The sequence below is a fragment of the Prionailurus bengalensis genome, chromosome E1 (assembly GCF_016509475.1).
Source record: "Prionailurus bengalensis isolate Pbe53 chromosome E1, Fcat_Pben_1.1_paternal_pri, whole genome shotgun sequence".
Classification (NCBI taxonomy): domain Eukaryota; kingdom Metazoa; phylum Chordata; class Mammalia; order Carnivora; family Felidae; genus Prionailurus; species Prionailurus bengalensis.
The window spans coordinates 6,781,548-6,801,353 of NC_057347.1; the positions used below are offsets into that span (position 1 = coordinate 6,781,548).

Sequence of the window (19,806 nt, forward strand, 5' to 3'; positions counted from 1 at the left end):
TCCCGTCTGTGGCCCTCTGTGCTTTCTCTTGATTTACGTGTTTTTATTTCTTTATTTTAATGTTTTATTTATTTATGTTTTTTTAATTTTTTTTAAACGTTTATTTATTTTTGAGACAGAGAGAGACAGAGCATGAACAGGGGAGGGGCAGAGAGAGAGGGAGACACAGAATCGGAAACAGGCTCCAGGCTCTGAGCCGTCAGCACAGAGCCCGACGCGGGGCTCGAACTCACGGACCGTGAGATCATGACCTGAGCCAAAGTCAGACGCTTAACCTACCAAGCCACCCAGGCGCCCCGTGTTTTATTTATTTTTGAGAGAGCGCAAGTTGGCGAGGGGCAGAGGGGGGGGGGGTCAGAGGATCCGAAGTGGGGGCTCCATGGTGCCCCTCTCTCGATTTATTTTGTGCCTCTGTTGGCAAGATGTGTCCTATGGTTTGAGAAAAGTTCGAGAGAGGTTATTTCTTGGGTCTGGGAATGGCTAGAACATTTTTCCCACGTAAATTCATGCTGCTTCCCTTTACCCCATTTCAGCTGCTGAAAGCCTTCACAGGAATACCGTGTTGATAGGACACACCCGTTCCTGCAGGGTCTGGGTACTGTGCTGGTGCGGGGGTGCTGAGTCCCCGTGGGGCTTGTCCTTGAACAAGGGAAACTTAGGTGTGCCTGGAGCCTGGATCTCACCTGGCAGGGGAGGGGAGGGGAGGGGAGGGGAGCGACCGAAGGCAGGGCAGGGGCGGGTAGAAGATGGGGGCAGCTTAGAGAGCCTTGAAGAGATCAGTCTGGGGAGTCAGAGTGAGGTTTTCCCAAGCAGGGATTTTCGATTTTCTTCCATACACCAGTGTTTCTCAACGTGTTTCAGAATCATCTGGGAGGGGGGGGCTACTTAAAGCACAGATTGCCGGACCTCGCTCCCAGAATTTCCGTGCAGGCGCTGGAGAATGTATATTTCTAAGAAGTTTCAAAGCGATGCCGCTGCTGTAGGTCTGGGGCCCACCCTGTGGCATGTTATACTAAGGCGGTGACAATTTACAGTAACCTCATTTTCTCATTTAAAAAAATGGGTATAATAAGACTTTCTAGGTTGTTTTAAGGAATGAGTGCCTGGATTAATTCTATTTTCTGTATTTTTTTTAATGTTATTTTACTTAAACTCTTTTTAACATTTATTAATTTTTTGAGAGAGACAGAGCGTGAGTGGGGGAGGGGCAGAGACAGAGGGAGACACAGAATCTTTTTTTTTTTTTAATTTTTTGTAATGTGTATTTTTGAGAGAGAGAGACAGAGCATGAGCAGGGGAGGAGCAGAGAGAGAGGGAGACACAGAATCGGAAGCAGGCTCCAGGCTCTGAGCTGTCAGCACAGAGCCCGAAGTGGGGGGTCAAATCATGAACCGCGAGATCATGACCTGAGCCACTCAGGCACCCTGATATATTTTCTGTATTCTTGATGCTGTGGCACCTGCAGCCTCGCTGACCCACCGAGGCCCCCTCTCATTTCTAGAGATAGCAAGCAGCTGGCCTGCAGGCACGTCTTGGATACACAGACCTGCCACTCCTCAGTCTGTACCCCTACCCACCTCGCGTAGCAGGCTCCTGCAAGTCAGGATATATGGTGCTCTGCCTTAAATCACCCAGGGCCACGTACTGGATACCTGGGGACCACCCTGATAGCCCTGAGCCCACCACCAGAATTATTCCAACTCTCCAGTCCTACACCGGCTCAGTTGGCTCACCTTGCCTCCTGTGAAAACCACAGTAAAGGCCGTGGCCCACATTTTCTCTTTACTCTCTTCGCCCCCTGTCTGGCCTCGATGCTTCCCTGGGTGGCCCGGCATGGTTTGCTGTGCCTCCTGATTTCATTTTATTTTATTTTATTATTTTTTTTTTATTTTGCCTATTAACTTTATTAATTTAATTTTATTTTTATTAATTTTATTATTTTATTTTCATTTTATCTATCTTATTTTTATTTTATTTGCTTTAATTAATTTATTTTCTTTAAGTTTATTTATTTTTGAGAGAGAGAGAGAGCAAGCAGGGGAGGGGCAGAGAGAGAGGGAGAGAGGGAATCCCAAGCAGGCTCTGCACTGTCAGCCCAGATCCCGACGCAGGGCTCCATCCCGTGAACTGTGAGATCATGACCTGAGTCTAAATCAAGAGTTAGACGCTTAAACTGACTGAGCCACCCAGGCAGCCCTATATTTATTTATTTATTCTTTTGACCCTGGGATCAAGACCTGAGCTGAGATCAAGAGTCAGATGTTCAGGGGAATCTGCCTGGGTAGTTCAGTCGCTTGAGTGTCTGAGGTTAGCTCAGGTCATGATCTCCTGGGTTCGTGAGTTCAAGCCCCTGCATCAGGCTCGCTGCTGTCAGCACAGAGCCTGCTTGGGATCCTCTGTCCCCCTCCCTGTGTCCCTCCCCCACTTGCACTCTCTCAAAAATAAAACAGTAAAAAAATTAAATAAGAGTGGGAGGCTTAACCAGCTGAGCCTCCCAGGTGTCCCTTTCCTGGGTACATTTTGAAACAGTAACACATTGCTTATGGCTGGAGCACTTATCAGAACACCTCCTAGGCATCAGGCAAAAGGGAGCCAGGGAGGCATTTGGGGAAGGATGTCTAAGGACAGCGCGGATGATGAATGAGAGGTTAGGATGGTGGAGGTGTAGACATCAGTTCTGAGCGTCTGGTGGTAGTTCAGGGCGGAGCCCTACGGGGCTAAGCCTGGGACTGTGCAAATAGAAAGGGAGTGACAGAGGCTGTTCCACATTTCCTAAAGTATGTTTGGCACCAGGAGGTACTGGTTACTTGGTGTGATGTGAGCATATTTTCATATTTTTTATGCAGTTGGGAAATGATGGGCTAGCTCACATTAAAGTATTTCATTTACTGCAGGCCTTCTCAGAACCTTTAATATTTTAATAAGACTCCATTAATGGAGAATATAGTGTTCAATGTTTCCTTAATTGTCCACAGGACCTTTTTCTTCAGTGTCTTATGAGTCTGTTTTTTGCATGGGAACACATTTTGAGAAATGCCACCGTGACCGAACAAGCTCACGTACAATGGCAATCAAGATTTTTTGTGGGTGGTGGTGTTCTCTTGAAGCTCATAAGTAGAACAATGCACAATTTTTAGACCAGCTTGCCAGGGTTCTGTTTTGCTGTAGTCTGTTGATGTAAAAAAAATAAGAGGTAACTTGTACCCAGATGTCACCTACAGAGTGCTTGTCATCCTGTGGAGTGACTCATCCCCTGAAAATGGTAGTGTTCATTGTCTTGATAATGGATGATGTTCTGTCTTTCATTTACAAAGATGAGGCCCAGAATACCAGGCTTCCTAAAAATAGCATCACCCGTTAGCCCACCTCCCTTCCTGGAAGATTACCTTCCATTGGTCAGTCTTTAATGCTCTCTTGAAATGCTTCTGGAGTGATGGATGGAAGTCTCAGAGGAGTGGAAAATTGGGCTAAGTGACCTTCCTTGCTCCTTCCAACTCAATATCGATGAGTCTTTCAATAAAACATATTCTAGAATGTTCTTAAATGCTTTTGATCGTCATAAATAACTTTTATGGCCCCAAATTTAAAAGAAAAATTTAACGTTTATTTATTTTTGAGAGACAGAATAGAGACAGAGCACGAGCAGGGGAGGGGCAGAGAGAGAGGGAGACACAGAATCCAAAGCAGGCTCCAGGCTCTGACCTGTCAGCACAGAGCCGGACACGGGGCTCAAACTCATGAACTACAAAATCATGACCTGAGCCAGAGTCACTCTCAACCGACTGAGCCACCCAGGTGCGCCTGGCCCCAAATTTTTAAGAGCAGACTTGAGCAGAATTTGTCTCCAGCACAAGATACTTTCCTTCAGAGGACCAGGGTTTGTTGCTTTCTTATCAGCCGTGTAGGTACAATGTTTCTTATTGGTTATTTTAGTTTTCGTGTAGTTGATGTGTGGGTAATTGCCATAGCTAGCTGTCCAGATGCCCTGAAACTCAGCTCTTTCTTTCAAGCAAAAAGTAGTAAAAAGTTTAAAGAAAATGTTCGTATACATAAAACTTATATTTGTATATCTGTATAATAACATGTATGTTTTATGTGTGTATTATATATATTGTTTATATGTGGTATATGCTATGTTATATATATGGTTTATATATATGGTACATGATATATATGGTGTGTGTGTGTATATGCATTATTATTTTTTAACCAGAATATAGAGAATCAATGGGCATAATTATTTTTGTTTGTTTTTAGTCTTGTGGGATTGTGGTAATCATTTATAGAAGAATATGCTTAATACTTAATGCTTGGTTTTTGTTATTTTGTTTCATTATCTACTATTTAATACATAGATTACCTATATTCTTATATGTTCTGAAACATTAAGAGAGCCATGAACCTACTGCACAAATTTAGAACCAAATCATGACCAGGACGCGTGGGTGGCTCAGTTAAGCGTCGGATCTCGGCTCAGCTCATGATTTCACAGTCTGTGGGTTCGAGCCCTGCATCGGGCTCTGTGCTGATGGCTCAGAGCCTGGAGCCTGCTTCGGATTCTGTGTCTCCCTCTCTCTCTGCCCATCCCCTGCTTATGCTTGTGTGCTTTCTCTCCTCTCTCTCTCTCTCAAAAATAAAAATAAACATCAAAAAAATTTAGAACCAAATCACTATCAATTATGCTGAAGTCACCTGTGTATCCCTCCAAATGCAATGTCCCTTGTTTTCCTGGAGAGAACCACCACTTGAAATTTTGTGATTACAATCTTGGGTTCTTCTCATTTTACTACATCTGTAGTTATCCCTTAACAATATGTTGTTGAGTGATGTTTGGTTTTGAGCTCTATGCGAATGGTATCATTTAAGTAATCTTGCTGTTAGTTATTTCCGCCATTCACATTGTACCTCCAAGAATCATCCCTTGTTTGGGGTAAATTTTATTTCACTAATTATTGCCGTATGATATGTCATTATGTGGCTATATCCCAATTTCTTTATTCTCAAGTTTTCATTTTTTTTTTTAATTTTTTTTTCAACGTTTTTTATTTTATTTTTGGGACAGAGAGAGACAGAGCATGAACAGGGGAGGGGCAGAGAGAGAGGGAGACACAGAATCGGAAACAGGCTCCAGGCTCCGAGCCATCAGCCCAGAGCCTGACACGGGGCTCGAACTCACGCGAGATCACTCGAGATCTCGCGAGATCGTGAACTCACTCACGGACCACGAGATCGTGACCTGGCTGAAGTCGGACGCCTAACCGACTGCGCCACCCAGGCGCCCCTCTCAAGTTTTCATTTTAATTCCAGTTAGTTAACACACAGGGTTATATTAATTCCAGGTGCACAGAATATTGCTTCAACACTCGTGCACATCACCTGGTACTCATTTCGATAAGCATACTCCTTAATCGCCCCATCACCTATTTAACCCCTCCCCACCTCCCCTCTGGGACCCATCGGTTTGTTCTCTTTAATGAAGAATCTGCTTCTTGATTTCTCTCTCTTATTTCCCCCTTTGCTCATTTGTTTTGTTTCTTAAATGCCCCATATGAGCGAAATCACATGTCTTTCACTGACCAGCTTATTTCGCTTAGTGTTATACTAGCTCCATCCATGTCGTTGCAAATGGCATGATTTCATTCTTTTTTTAAGGCTGACTAATCTTCCATATGACTTCTTTATCCATTCGTCAGTCGATAGACACCTGGGCTGCTTTCCGTATCATGGCTGTTACAAATAATGCCGCTATAAACATAGGAGGGCATTGTTCCCCCTTGAATTAGTATTCGTGTATTCTTTGACACCCAGTAGTGAAGATTGCTGGATCATAACGTCATTCTATCTTTAACTTTTGGAGGGCCCTCCTTACTGTTTTCTGCAGTGGCTGCACCATTGTGCCTTCCCACCGACAGTGCACGAGGGTTCCTTTTTCTCCACATCCTCGCCAACACCTGTTGTTTCTTGTGGTGTTGACTTTAGCCGTTTGGCCGGTGTGAGGTGGTATCTCATGGTGGTTTTGATTTGTATTTTCCCTGAGGATGTGGGATGATGAGCATCTTTTCTTGTGTCTCTTGGCCCATCTGTATGCTTTTGGAGAAATGTCTGTTCATGTCTTCTGCCCATTTTTTAATTGGATTATTTGCTTTTGGGGAGTTGAGTTTTAGAAGTTCCTTATATATTTTGGACACTAACTCTAACAGATATGTCATTTGCAAATATCTTCTCCCATTCCACAGGTTGCCTTTTAGTTTTGTTGATTGTTTTCCTTCGCTGTGTAGAAGATTTTTATTTTTATTAAGTCCTGACAGTTTATTTTTGCTTTTGTGTCCTTTGCCTCGGGAGACATATCTTCAAAGAAGTCTCTGCAACCAACGTCAAACAAGTTATTGCCTGTGTTCTCCTTGAGGATTTTTATGGTTCATGACTCACATTTAGGTCTTTCATCCATTTCGAATTTGTTTTTGTGCATGGTGTAAGAAAGTGGACTTGTTCCATTCTTCTGCATGTTGCTGTCCAGTTTTCCCAGCACCATTTGTTGAAGAGACTGTGTGTTTTTCCGTTCAGTATTCTTTCCTACTTTGCCAATGATTAATTGACCATATGATTGTGGGTTTATTCTGGTTATTTTCTATCCTCTTCCATTGACCTATGTGTCTGTTTTTGTGCCAGGACCATACTGTTTTGACTCCTACAGCTTTGAAATATAACTCGAAGTCTGGAATTGTGATGCCTCCAGCTTTTCTTTTCTTTTTCAAGATTTCTTTAGCTACTCAAGGACTTTTGTGGTCCTGCACAATGTGCTGTTGGTATTTTAAGTTTATTTTGAGAGAGAGAGCATGCACGTGAGCGCGGGAGGGACAGAGCGAGAAGGAGGGTTAAGAGAGACAGTCCCAAGCAGTCTCATGCTGTCAGCACAGAGCCCAACGCAGGGCTCAAACCCACAAACCATGAGATCATGACCAGAGCCCAAATCAAGAGTTAGGCGCTTAACCAATTGAGCCACCCAGACACCCTGCTGTTGGTGTTGTGATAGGGATTGCATGAAATGTGTAGATTGCTTTGGGTGGTATAGACATTTAAACAATATTTGTTCTCCCAATCCATGGGCATGGAATGTTTTTCCATTTCTTTATGTCACCTGCAATTTCTTTCATCACTTTCTTTTTTTATAGTTTTCAGAGTACAGATCTTTTGCCTCTTTGGTTATGTTTATTCCTAGGTATTGTATTATTTTGGGTATATCTTTATTCTCTTTTTGATGGAGTTTTTTTCCCCTCATGTTTTAATTTTTATTTTGCAAAAAAAAAAAATCTCACACAAACAAAAAAACTGCCAGGAACGTTTTATAAATGTCTCCTGGTAAATGTGCAGGGGTTTCTGTAGGACAGTGTTTGTTTTGGAACGCAGGTTCCAACTCATTAGTGATAATGGAATCGATTTAGTGAGCATACTAGAAAATATTAGAGTGCATCAGACATAAAGAGAGTAAATATTCTGTACTGTTTTGTTAAAAGATGTTTGGGTACTGAGTTTCAGTCTTAAATGTACAAGATAATGACACATGGTTTTCTACAATGCTGTTAACAATTCATACTTAACGTAGTGCTTTGTAGAGATCCTCATTCCTCCGTATCATCACTATTTGGAATTGTCAGACATGCGTTTTCATCAAACTGGAAGATATAGAATGATATCTCTTTGTAGCTTTCATTTGCATAGTCCTGGTTCCTAACGAGGTTGGCCGTGTTTTTATATATTTGTTAATCATTAGAATTTTCTCATTTAAGCCGTGCCAGTCTTCAGCCTGTTATAGTGTAGAGTTGATTTATTTGTTTTTTTAATTGACTTTTGGGAGTTCCTGATACAACCTGAATTTTAATACTTCAGCAGTTACATACTTTTTTACATATATCTTTCTCCATTTTCTGACTTTCTTTTTAGATATTTTTCTCATCTACTGGAACAAGTTAGTTTTCATGTAAATATATTTATTATTCTTTTCTTTTATGGCTGATCTTTTTTTCTCAAAGTGTCATTCCATGGTCAGAAATACAAGATATGCCATATGTGTTTTCCCAGAAGTTTTAACGTCTTGCCTTTTAAGTTTAAGTCTTTAATTCGTTGGGACTTGGCGTTTATGCATAGTGTTGGGTAGAACTCTCTTTTCTTTCTTTTTTTTGGGCGGGGGGATATGCAGTTGACCCAGCACTACATATTGAATAACACCCCTTTTCCACAATCTGGGATAACACCTCTATCTATCATTTTGTGTGTGTGAGTCTATTCCCCAACATTGTCTTCTGTTCTCATGTTCAGTGTGAACACTGATAGAATCAATACTATCTTAATTACTCTGACTTGAGTAAGTTTCAGCGTCTGGTAGTGAAGTTCCTCCAACTAATTCTTCCTACAGATATTCGTGTTTTTTTCTTACATCTTGCATTCCTTATAAGTTTAAGATTTAGCTCATTAACTCAGTTTTAAGTTAATATTGAAACTTTTTTATTAGGGTTGCATCGGCATAAAGAGAACTGATATCTTTACAAAGTTAATTCTTTCCATAAATATAGTATGTCTCTCCATTTGTCTTTTTAATGTCTTTTGCTAAATCTTTCTCTATAAGCTATCGCCAGTCTCTTATTAAATGTATTCTATATTTGTTCCATGTTAAATGATTTTTAAAATTAGTTTTTCTTAGTATTTGCTGACTATATTGATTTTGTTATATTGCTTTTATAGCCAACTATCATTGGAAACTTAGATTCTTTTAAATAACTTATTTTTTTTTTAACATTTTTATCTTTGAGAGACAGAGCACGAGCCAGGGAGGAGCAAAGAGAGAGGGAGACACAGAATCTGAAGCAGGCTCTAGGCTCCATCTAAGCTGTCAGCACAGAGCCTGCTGGGGGGCTCAAACCCACGAATTGTGAGATCATGACTTGAGCTGAAGTCAGACGCATAACTGACTGAGCCATCCAGGCACCCCAGTTATTTTCTATAACTTCTATAGGTTATATTAGTTTAGGTTCTTTCTCTTTAGTTTTTAAATCTTCTATTTTAGTTGCTTACTTATAAGCTGGGTAGAAAGCGATAGTGGGCATTTTTGTCTTATTCTTCACTTCAAAGGGAATATTTTTAACATGTTCCCATTAAGAATAATGTTTTATAGGTATGTTTGAAAATACAAACATAAGGATTTTCCTTAACATTTTTAAAATTTTTTCATGAATAGGCATTGAATTTTATTAAATATTTTGTCTGCATTGCCGGAGATAGTCATGGTTTATCATTTAACCTGTCAGCGTGAAGAATTACACTTGCAGATTTCTAGTGTTAAAGCACTCCTGGGACAACTAGCTGACTCAGTCAATGGAGCATGTAAATCTTGATCTTGGGGTTGTGAGTTCGAGCCCCACGATGGGTATAGAGATTACTTAAAATCTTAGAAGAGCCTGGGTGGCTCAGTTGGTTAAGTGTCCGACTTCAGCTCAGGTCATGAACCCATGGTTTGTGAGTTTGAGCCCCATGTTGGGTTCTGTGCTGACAGCTCAGAGCCTGGAGCCTGCTTCAGATCCTTTGTGTCCCTCTCTCTGCCCCTCCCCCGCTCACAAGTGCACTCTCTTGCTCTCTTTGTCTCTTTTTCTCAGAAATAAACAAACATTAAAAAAACCACAAAAGTAAAGTCTTAAAAACCCACAAAAACCACTCATGCAGTCTAGCAATTTATCTGATTTGCTCATAATGTGCTAATTAATTTTGTTTAGGGTATTTGTATCATTGTTAATATACAGAACCAGTCTATGATTGATTTTCTTTGCACATCCTTGTGTAGTTTTTGTAACATGTTATACTTGTCTCTTAGAATGAGCTGCGGGTGTAGCTTCTTTTTTTATTCTTTTGAAGTTTGTGCAAGTTTGGAAAGAAGCATTTCTTGGAAATTTTCTTGCTAAACACCTTGGTCCTCTTTTTCCGTCGTGGAAAGATATTTAATTGCTGCTTTAATGTTTTTTAAATGTTTATAGGACTATTAAGGCATCCAATGAATTCTTTTTTTTAATGTTTATTATTTTTGAGAGAGAGAGAGAGAGAGAGACAGAGTGTGAGTAGAGAAGGGACAGAGAGAGAGAGAGAGGGAGACACAGAATCCGAAGCAGGCTCCAGGCTCTGAGCTGTCAGCACAGAGCCCACCTCGAGGCTTGAACTCAGGAATAGCGAGATCATGACCTGAGCCAAATTTGCACTCTTAACCGACTGAGCCACCCAGGCGCCCCTGGCATCCTATTTATCCTTAAGTCAGTTTGTGCTTGCTTTATTTTTCTAGCTATTTGGCCATTTTGTCTGTTTTCAAATAAAACTGTTCGTCACTTTCATTTATTGTTTTCATCTGTACGGTATCACAAACCTCGAGATCATGATCTCAGCCGAAATCAAGAGTAGTACACTTGACTGACTGAGCCATCCCGGCATCCCAAGTTTCTGTATTTTTTTTAAAGTATCACTTTGCTCACAAGTTTTGATATGCAGTATTTTAATTGTTTTTCAATTCCAAATATTTAAAAAATTCTAACACCTTCATTTTGACCTATGAGCTATTTAGAATTGTTTTGAAGTTTCCAAATCTTGTTTTGTTGTTGTTGCTTTTTAATTTTAACTTTTTAGTTAATGATTTCAAACTAAATTGCACCGGGGTCAGAAGACATCATGTGCAAGGCATCTGTTTCTTTGGGGTTGATCGAGAAGAGCTTTATAGGCTAGTAAGTGGTTAATTTTTGGAAATGAATTCTTGTGTGCATGAGAAGAATTTATATTCTATAGTGATGATATTCAGGGTTCCATGTATGTCTGTCAAATAAATCCTGTTGACTTAAGTTTTTCAAATCCTCTGTATCTTGATTAACTTTTTTTTTCTGCCTTACCTCTCATTAATTAAAAGGGAAATGCTGACATTTCAATTATGGTATTTTTTTAGGGCTTCCCTGAAGTTCTGTCAGTTTTGATTTATATAGTTTGTGGTTCTAAACAGGTACATCCAAGTTTCAAATTCTCATAGCCCCTGATGAGGTAGACTTTTATCATTATATTGCAATCCTCTCTCCCTTTTAATGTTGTTTTTTTGGGTTTTTTTTGTTTTTTATTTTATTTTATTTTATTTTATTTTATTTTATTTTATTTTATTTTATTTTTTGCCTCAAAGTCTATTTTGGCCAACATTATTATAATGTTAATTAGAAATAGCCTGGTATGTTTTTTTTTCCCTGTTTTTCTCTTTAATCTTCTGATTGTTTATGTTTTAGATACAGTTCTTAGTTTTTAAAAATCTAGCTTTATGCTAATTCTCTTTATTATTTATTTTTATGCTGAACATGTTTAGTGTTTAACTGGCGTGTTTAGGCCTTTTTAAAAAATGTTTATTTTTGAGAAAGAGACAAAGAGAGTACCAACCTGGGAGGGACAGAGAGGAGGGTGGGGAGAGAGGGTGCATGCAGGCACAAGTGAGGGAGGGGCAGAGAGAGAGGACAGAAGATCCAAAGGGGGCTCCACAAAGACAGCAAAAAGCTGGATGTGGGACTCTCAGGAACCCCGAGATCATGACTTGAGCCAAAGGCAGACACTCAACCAACTGAGCCACCTAGGCGCCCCCAGGAGCTGAGAATACTTAACTCCCCCCCTCATTCACCTCATCCTCCCTCATTGACTTCTGCTATTGTCTATTATCTCGATTTTCTTTTAAGAAATTATTTTTTACTTTAAAAATTTGCACAAAGTAAACCTCACGTTTTCGTTACGGTTCTTTGAGTTTTAACACACATGGATTTGTGTGACCACCAGCACAAACGGGATACGGGGCAACCCATCACCTTAAAAAATTCCCATCGGAGGGGCACCTGCGTGGCTCAGTCGATTGAGCATCTGACTCTTGATTTCGGCTCAGGGCGTGATCCCAGGGTTGTGGGATCAAGTTCTGCGTCAGGCTCCATGCTGAGCCGAAGATTCTCTCTCCCTCCCTCCCCTGCTCGCACGCTGTAGGTTTTTTGGCATTTTCTACATAGACAATAATGTCATCGGTAAATAGGGATATTTTAATTTGTTCCTTTCAGATCTCTTTGGTTTATGTTTACTTTTCTGGCCTTACTGCACTGACTCAGATGCGTAGCACTGTGTTGAATGAATGTCGAGTACAGACATACTGGCCTTGTTCTTGGTCTTCGGAAGTCAAGCATCTCATCTTTCACCACTAACTATAACGTTAACTGTAGGATATTGTTTCTGTTTTGTTTTGTTTTGTTTTACACATGTTATTTAAATTGAGGACTTTCCCTTCTATTGTTAGCTTTCTGAGAGTTTTCACCAACAATGGGTTTTGAATTGAATTGCATATGGTTTTTCTTTTTTTTTTCTTTTTTAATTTTTTTTCAACGTTTTTCATTTATTTTTGGGACAGAGAGAGACAGAGCATGAACGGGGGAGGGGCAGAGAGAGAGGGAGACACGGAATCGGAAACAGGCTCCAGGCTCCGAGCCATCAGCCCAGAGCCCGACGCGGGGCTCGAACTCCCGGACCGCGAGATCGTGACCTGGCCGAAGTCGGACGCTTAACCGACTGCGCCACCCAGGCGCCCCTGATTATTTTTATATATTATTGAATTCTTTTGGTAATCTTTTGTTAAGGATTTGTACGTCTCTATTCATGGGGAATATTAGTCTACAGTTACCTTACTTTTAATGTTATTTATTTATTTATTTTTAGTTTTTTGTCTAGCTTTGGTATCAAAAGAATATTCGCTTCATAAAATGAATTGGGAAGTATTCCCTCCTCTTCTATATTCTGTAAGACATTGTATAGAATTGGTGTCAATTCTTCTTTAAACGTTTGGTGGAATTATTTTGTGAAGACTTCGCAGGGTGGGAGGTAGTTAATCGTAGAAGTTCAAATTCCTGCTAGTTACAGACTGTTAAGATTGTCTATTCCTATTGGGTATATTATAGTAACTTTTTTTTTTGAACAATTAGTCCATCATATACAAGTTGTCAAATTTACCTGTGTAACGTTGTTCAAAGACATTTTGAAATTTACAGTGTTCTGTAGTGATATTTCCTGTTTCACTCCTACTATTGGTGATTTGTCTTTTTCTTTCTTTTCAGTCATGCTACAGTGTATTTCAATTGTCCTTACTTTTTTAAAGGACCCGATCTTTCTTTCATTGATTTTTCTCTATTATTATTTTTTTGTTTTAAATTCACTCATTTCTGCCCTTATCTTTATGATGTCCTTCCTTTGGATTTATTTTAACTCACTTTTTTTTTTTTAATTTTTTTTTCAACGTTTATTTATTTTTGGGACAGAGAGAGACAGAGCATGAACGGGGGAGGGGCAGAGAGAGAGGGAGACACAGAATCAGAAACAGGCTCCAGGCTCTGAGCCATCAGCCCAGAGCCTGACGTGGGGCTCGAACTCCCGGACCGTGAGATCGTGACCTGGCTGAAGTCGGACGCTCAACCGACTGCGCCACCCAGGCGCCCCTTAACTCACTTTTTATAGGTGTTGCAGTAGGAACTTATATTTTAATTTGAGAATGTTTCTTTTTCTAATGTGTGGATTTTAGTGCTACCATTTTCCCTCTTTAGCACTGCTTTGGCTGCATCCAACATTTGATACATGGTATTTTCATTTTTATTCAGGTCAGTATTTTTTATTTATTTCTTTTGAGGCTTTCTCTTTGGCCCATGGATTATTTAGAGGTGTTTCATTTAGTGTCCAAGTATTTGAACTTTCCAATATTTTCTTCTTATCTTTCTGTTACCGATTTCTATTTTGACATCTTCTGTGGTTGGATAATGCATTGTCTATGATTTCATTTATTTCAAGTTAACTGAGGTTTGTTTTATGACCCCAGATGGTGTATGTTGTATATGTCCCATGAGCCCTGGAAAAAGTATGTGTCTGCTGATGTTGAATGCAGTGTTCTATAAATGTCAGTTAAAATCTATTGGTTAATGGAGTTATTGTGTCCTTACTTATTCTTCCTAATTTTGTATATCTAGTTGGTCTATCAGTAGTTGAGAGAGGAAGTATTGATGTCTCCAGTTACGAATGTGGATTTGTCTATGTGTCCTTTTAGTTCTATAAGTTTCTGCTTTATGTATTTTGCAGTATTGTTGTTTAGTTCATACGCACTTGGGATTGCTGTGTCTTCCTATTCGATTGATCTTTTATGAATATATGATTCTCCTTTCTGTCGCTAGTCATTTTCTCTGTCTTAGAAGCCTACTTCATATGTTAATATGGGTACTCCTGCTTGCTTTTGACTAATGTTTATGTAGTATATTTTTCTACAATTTTACTTTCAACCTACTCATATAATTATATTTGAAGTGAGATTCTCATTCGACTCAGGTCATGATCTCACCTTCCCAAGTTCGAGCTCCATGTGGGACTCTGCTGACCACTCAGAGCCTGGAGCCGCTTCAGATTCTGGGTCTCCCTCTCTCTCTGCCCCTCCCCTACTTTCACTCTGTCTCTCAAAAATGAATAAACGTTAAAAAAGAAAATAGTCCTTTGAAGTGAGATTCTCTTAGACAACATTTTTAACCTACTCTGCCGATCTCTATTGACTGGTATATTTACACCATTGACATTTAACATAAGTATGGCTGGTTTAGGGCTTACGTCCACTATTTTTTATTTTATGTTTGGTTTTTCTGTTTTTCATTGTTTTGTTTTGTCTTTCCTTCTGGGTTAGGTTACATTTTGATTTCTCTATGACATGTTTGAGTGTATCTTCTTATGTAGCTTTTTTAGCCTTGGCTCTGGTTATTACATATACACAGCTTATCACAGCATACTAGTATCTTTATTTTCCCAGTTTCAGTGAAATCTAGAACCTTTACTTCCCTCTATGTCCCTTTACCCTCTTCCAAATAAAGTATAATTGTATTAAACATTTCCTTTACATCCATATAGAGCCATATACACAATGTTATAAATTTTTTGCTTCAACCATTAATATAGGAAACTCAAGGGGAGAAAGAAGACCGTTTCATTTACTATTTTGGACCACCAGGTTCTTTTTTTCGTTCCTGATACTTGAAGGTTATTTCTTTTACCATTTCTCTTTCTTTGTTCAGAACTTCCCTTCGCAGTTCTTTAAGACGAGCCTGCTGATGACACGTTTTGTTGGTTTTCTTTTATCTGAGAACGTCCTGATGTTTTTCCATTCCTAAAGGATATTTTAGTTGGATATAGGATTGTAGGTTATTGTATTGTATACCTATTGTATAGGTATTGTATAGTTATTTTCTTTCAGTACTTGGAAAATGGTGTACCACATCCCTCTGTCCTCTGTGGTCTCTCATCAGAAATCTTCTGTAGTTTGAGTTGTTTCCCCTCCGTTAGTAAGGTATCATTTTTGTCTCACTGTTCTCGAGTCTTTCTTTGTCTTTAGTTTTCAGAAATTTGACTATGAGTCTTGGTGAGGACTTCCTTGTGTTTATCCTGTTTGTATGTGCTCAGCTTCTTGAATATTACATCTTTTGCCAAATTGGGGCAGTTTTCAGCCATTATACCTTTGAGCATTTCTTCAGCCCCCTTCTTTTCCCTCTTCTGGGACTCTGATGACATAAACATTTAATCTTCCACTATAGTTCCACAGGTCCCTAATGCTTTGGTTTGGGTTGTTTGTTCTATCTTTGTTCTGTTGTTTAGACTGGGAAGTTTCTCTTGTGCTTTCTTGCAGTTCACAGATTTTTTCCTCTGCTTTCTCCATTCGACAGTTGAACCCATCCACCAGGAATTTTTTTTTTTTTTGGTGGGGGGGGGCGGTTATTTTTGAGAGAGACAGAGTACAGAGAGAGAGGGAGACACAGAATCGGAAACAGGCTCCAGGCTCCGAGCTGTCAGCACAGAGCCCGACACGGGGCTCGAACCCACAAAACATGAGATCCTGACCTGAGCCAAAGTCAGACCCCCAAACGAGTGAGCCCTCAAGGCACCCCCCCCAATCTACCAGGATTTTTAACTTAGATTATTACAGTTTTCAACTTTAAAATTTTCATTTTCTTCTTTTTTATATCTTCTGTTCTGAGACTTTCTATATTTTTTTTATTCATTTCAAGCACGTTCATAAATGCTTATCAAAGCATTTTCTTGGCGAATGCTTTAAAGTCTTTGTCAGATAATTCAAACGTCTCCGTCATCCTGCTCTTGGCATTCATTGATTGCCCTCATTCAAGTTGGGATCTTTCTGGTTCTTGATAGGATATGCAAGTTTTTATTGATACTTGACTGTTGTCTTATATGATGAGATGCTGGGTTTTATTTAAATTTTCTCTTTTAGCTGACTTCCTCTGATCTCATTCTAGCAAGGGAAGGGAGAATTCTGCTTTGTTACTGCCAGGTGGAAATAGAAGTCCTCGTTCCCCCCTTGGCCGTCACTGGTCCCCACACCCCCAAGAGGGTGATGCCCCTCATTACTGCTGGGTGAGAGTGGGAATTCTGGCTCCCCATTAGGCCTTCACTGATATCGCCCTGGCTGGGAGTGGCTCATTTTTGCTCCCCACTAGGCTTCCATTTTGTTGCCATCCAGAGGGTGGTTTGGTTACTGTGAAAGTCTCGACTCCCCTGGGCCTCCCGTTACAGCGCGTTCCCGGAGGAGGAGGCAGAGGCTTTGTCAACACAAGGTGAGGGTGGATGTGTGGACCGCTCATATGGTTTCCATTGTTGTAGCTGAGCAGTGACAAATGTCCCAGCTCCATACTCAAACGTCTCTGATGCTACCTACACTGGCCGAGAGGAAGGGGAGGATTGGGTGCTTTGTTATAGCCAGGCAAGGGTGAAAGGCTAGGTGCCCTTCCCAGTGTTGGCTGGTGTGGATGGGGTAGGACAACGGTTTCTTCTTCTGTAGCATTTGGCTGGAGTGAGCAGTCATTATCTATGAACATTTTCTCTCTTGCTAGGCTGCCGCCTTCCTGATCCCCGGGCTACAGGGACCTGGCTTTTGTTGGACTTTTTATGTCTGCACTCACTGGTATTTCCGTTCACAGCTTCAAGTGTGGAATATGTGAGGCAGAAGTCCCATATTTCACACCATGCCGTTCGTTGGGTCTGGCGGTCACTGGCCAGTCTACCTTCTGTCCGCCTTGCAAAGTCTTGCGTTTTATGCGGAAAGCCCCAAGGTTTTGCTTTTAGTTAGCGATGGGAAATAGGTGAAATGTGTTCCCTCCGTCTCCCCAGGAGTGAAAGTCCTGGCACTAATGTTTCAGTGTATCGTTAGTTCTTCAGTATTTCATGCATATGTTGCCATCTTTGACAATTCTGGTCCTTGAAGTTCTTCAGGCCCTCCGTATATTGTGTTTTCTTCCTCTGTACCTTGAGTGTTGATCATCTGTTTTCATGGGAATTTGCAGTTTGTATGTGTGCGTGTGAGAGGGAGAGAGTGACCCCCCAGAGAGACAAGATGACAGACAGAGAACACGCCCACGGGAGAGAAATCGCTGACCGAACCTTATCCCTGAGATTCTCTAGACAATAAATTAGGAATGCTTTGCGCCATATAAGATTCGCATTCTCCCCTGATGTGATGCGGGGGTTGCTAAGAGGTTGGGGGCACTTCGGCCCGTGTCTAGGTTCTCTCTCTCTCCAGATGTGTTCATCTCGGGTTCAAGCTCCCCCACCCCCACTTGCTGGCAGGGGCGCCTAACACTTGGTTGCCAGCTCTGAATGGTGGCATTTGAGTTTATCACTAGGAATCCATGTTTTCTTCTTGTTTGCTGTTTATCGATCCCTGGTCAGATTTCTGTTACTTTTTCTTGCTTGTTTGGGGGAGGCCATGGGGTACAAGTTGGGGAACATGCTTAATTCTGTTACTTAAAAAAAAAAAATGTCTGGAACAGCAGAAATGGTTTTGCTGTCCTTCATCCTGGGTCGAGACGGTAATAGACTCTTCAGAGGATCTTACTTGCCAGAGTATTTAAGGTTCCCAGTAAATGCCAGTATGGTCTGTATTTTCTCTTGCTAGAAATGTCCACTAATAATGTGTGTTCTTCTAGTCTCACCGTGAGCAGAGGAAGTGGGAAATAAGTACGAGACTGTGTTCTTAATTTTTTCTTTTTTCTTTCTTTTTTTTTTTTCACTGATATATTTCTCAATTTTCTCTTTAGGGCAGAAAAGACTGAAGTTCTGAGTGAAGACCTTCTTCAGGTAAGGTTGTCACAGGCCCCTGAGCATATAGACATGAAATATATCTTCCCGTTAAAACTGAGTCGTTCCCAGTGCCCGTTTAAACCGCTTACACTGCTCCTCATGCAGTCTGTTTAGACACAGCTTCTTTCCCTTTATGATATTACTTTATTTTTTTTAATGTTTATTTAAGTGGGGGTTTTTTTAGTTTGTTTTTTTTTTTTTTTTTTTTTTTTGAGAGAGAGAGAGAGACAGAGTGTGAGCTGGGGAGGGACAGAAAGAGAGGGAGACACAGAATCCAAAGCAGGCTCCAGGCTCCGAGACATCAGCACAGAGCCTGATGCGGAGCTCGAACTCACGACCTGAGCTAAAGTCGGAGGCTCAACCGACTGAGACACCCAGGCACCCCTATATATTACTTTAAATACCGGTTTAGGTAATAAGACTTTTCAGGAGACCTGGCTGTCATTTCACTGCGGGGTCACAGAGTCTCCTCGTCTGTGATTGTCCCTCCCTCCCCCCAGCTCTGGTTCTCCAGCGTTGGGTGTTGAACCCCCAGCAGTGCTTGTCTCTGCCCAGACACGGGGTAGGCTCTTCTCCCGCGGTTGCCCAGATGGATGGCCCTGCTTCTCCTGACCTTGCCCTCACCTGGTCACCCCGCCCGCTGCTCTGTGTGCAGGTGGAGAAACGCCTGGAGCTGGTGAAGCAAGTCTCCCACAGCACGCACAAGAAGCTCACCGCATGTCTCCAGGGCCAGCAAGGGGCCGAGGCTGACAAGCGCTCTGTAAGTACCCCCCACGCCCTGACCGCACCACCCCGGCAGCTTAAACCTGGCCATCGGAGGACAGGGGTCCCGCTCCTGGGGTGGGCCGTGTTTGGTTACGCTGTCTTTCTACGGCCATTTCTGTGTCTGAGGGTTGACGTGTCCTGTGTTTCTGCCGTGTGGCAGCCCCTGCCCACCCCTTCCTGCCCTTGAACCCTGCCCGAGGCATCCTTCCCCGCCCTCAGCAGGCAAGACCCTGTCCCTCCGTCCCTCTCTCCCCAGACGGGAGCAACCAGGGTGTGCTTGGGATTCCATGGTTAGGGAAGCTCTAAGCTGTCTTCTCTCTGCTTTGTCTCACTTACAGGCTCCCTGTGCCTCCAGATATTTAGGATCCCATGGAAAAAAATCCCCCCTAGGGCACCTGTAAAGACCATTGTGAAAATCATTTTCCCTATAATGAAAACTTCATTTTATTTGTTTATTTTTAAAGTGTATTTATTTTGAGAGAGACAGAGACAGTGTGAGTGGGGAAGGGGCAGAAAGAGGGAGAAAGAGGGAATCCCAAGCAGGCCCCGTGCTGCCAGCACAGAGCCCGACGCGGATTTCAAACTCCTGAAACCGTGAGATCATAACCTGAAGCGAAACCAAGAGTTGGAGGCTTAACCGACTGAGCCACCCGGGCACCCCTTCCCTGTAAGGGAAGGCTACCGAAAGGTTAATAAAAGTTAATGAAACCTTGCAAGAGAGCCTAACAAATGAAGGTATCCTAATGTCTTAGTGGATAAGCTGCGTTAGGAACAAGAGGCATTGCCTATTGCGATCCTGTTGAATAGTCCTTGCTGGAACCAGTCGTCTCTGGCTTCCCTCCT

At 41.5% G+C, this 19,806-nt stretch overlaps 1 protein-coding gene across 5 annotated transcripts in view; it reads left to right on the forward strand.

The window, feature by feature from the left end:
* The window catches only part of ARHGAP44 (Rho GTPase activating protein 44), a 179,678-nt gene that overhangs the window by 79,466 nt on the left and 80,406 nt on the right, over nucleotides 1-19,806 (forward strand). For all 5 annotated transcript variants that reach the window (XR_006297753.1, XM_043583162.1, XM_043583159.1 and 2 more), the window contains exons 2-3: nucleotides 18,156-18,195; nucleotides 18,854-18,958. Coding sequence is in view for 4 of the 5 variants with exons in the window: in XM_043583162.1 (XP_043439097.1) it covers nucleotides 18,156-18,195; nucleotides 18,854-18,958 (145 nt within the window). In the remaining variant the exon portion in view is untranslated. The remainder of the gene's footprint in view (nucleotides 1-18,155; nucleotides 18,196-18,853; nucleotides 18,959-19,806) is intronic.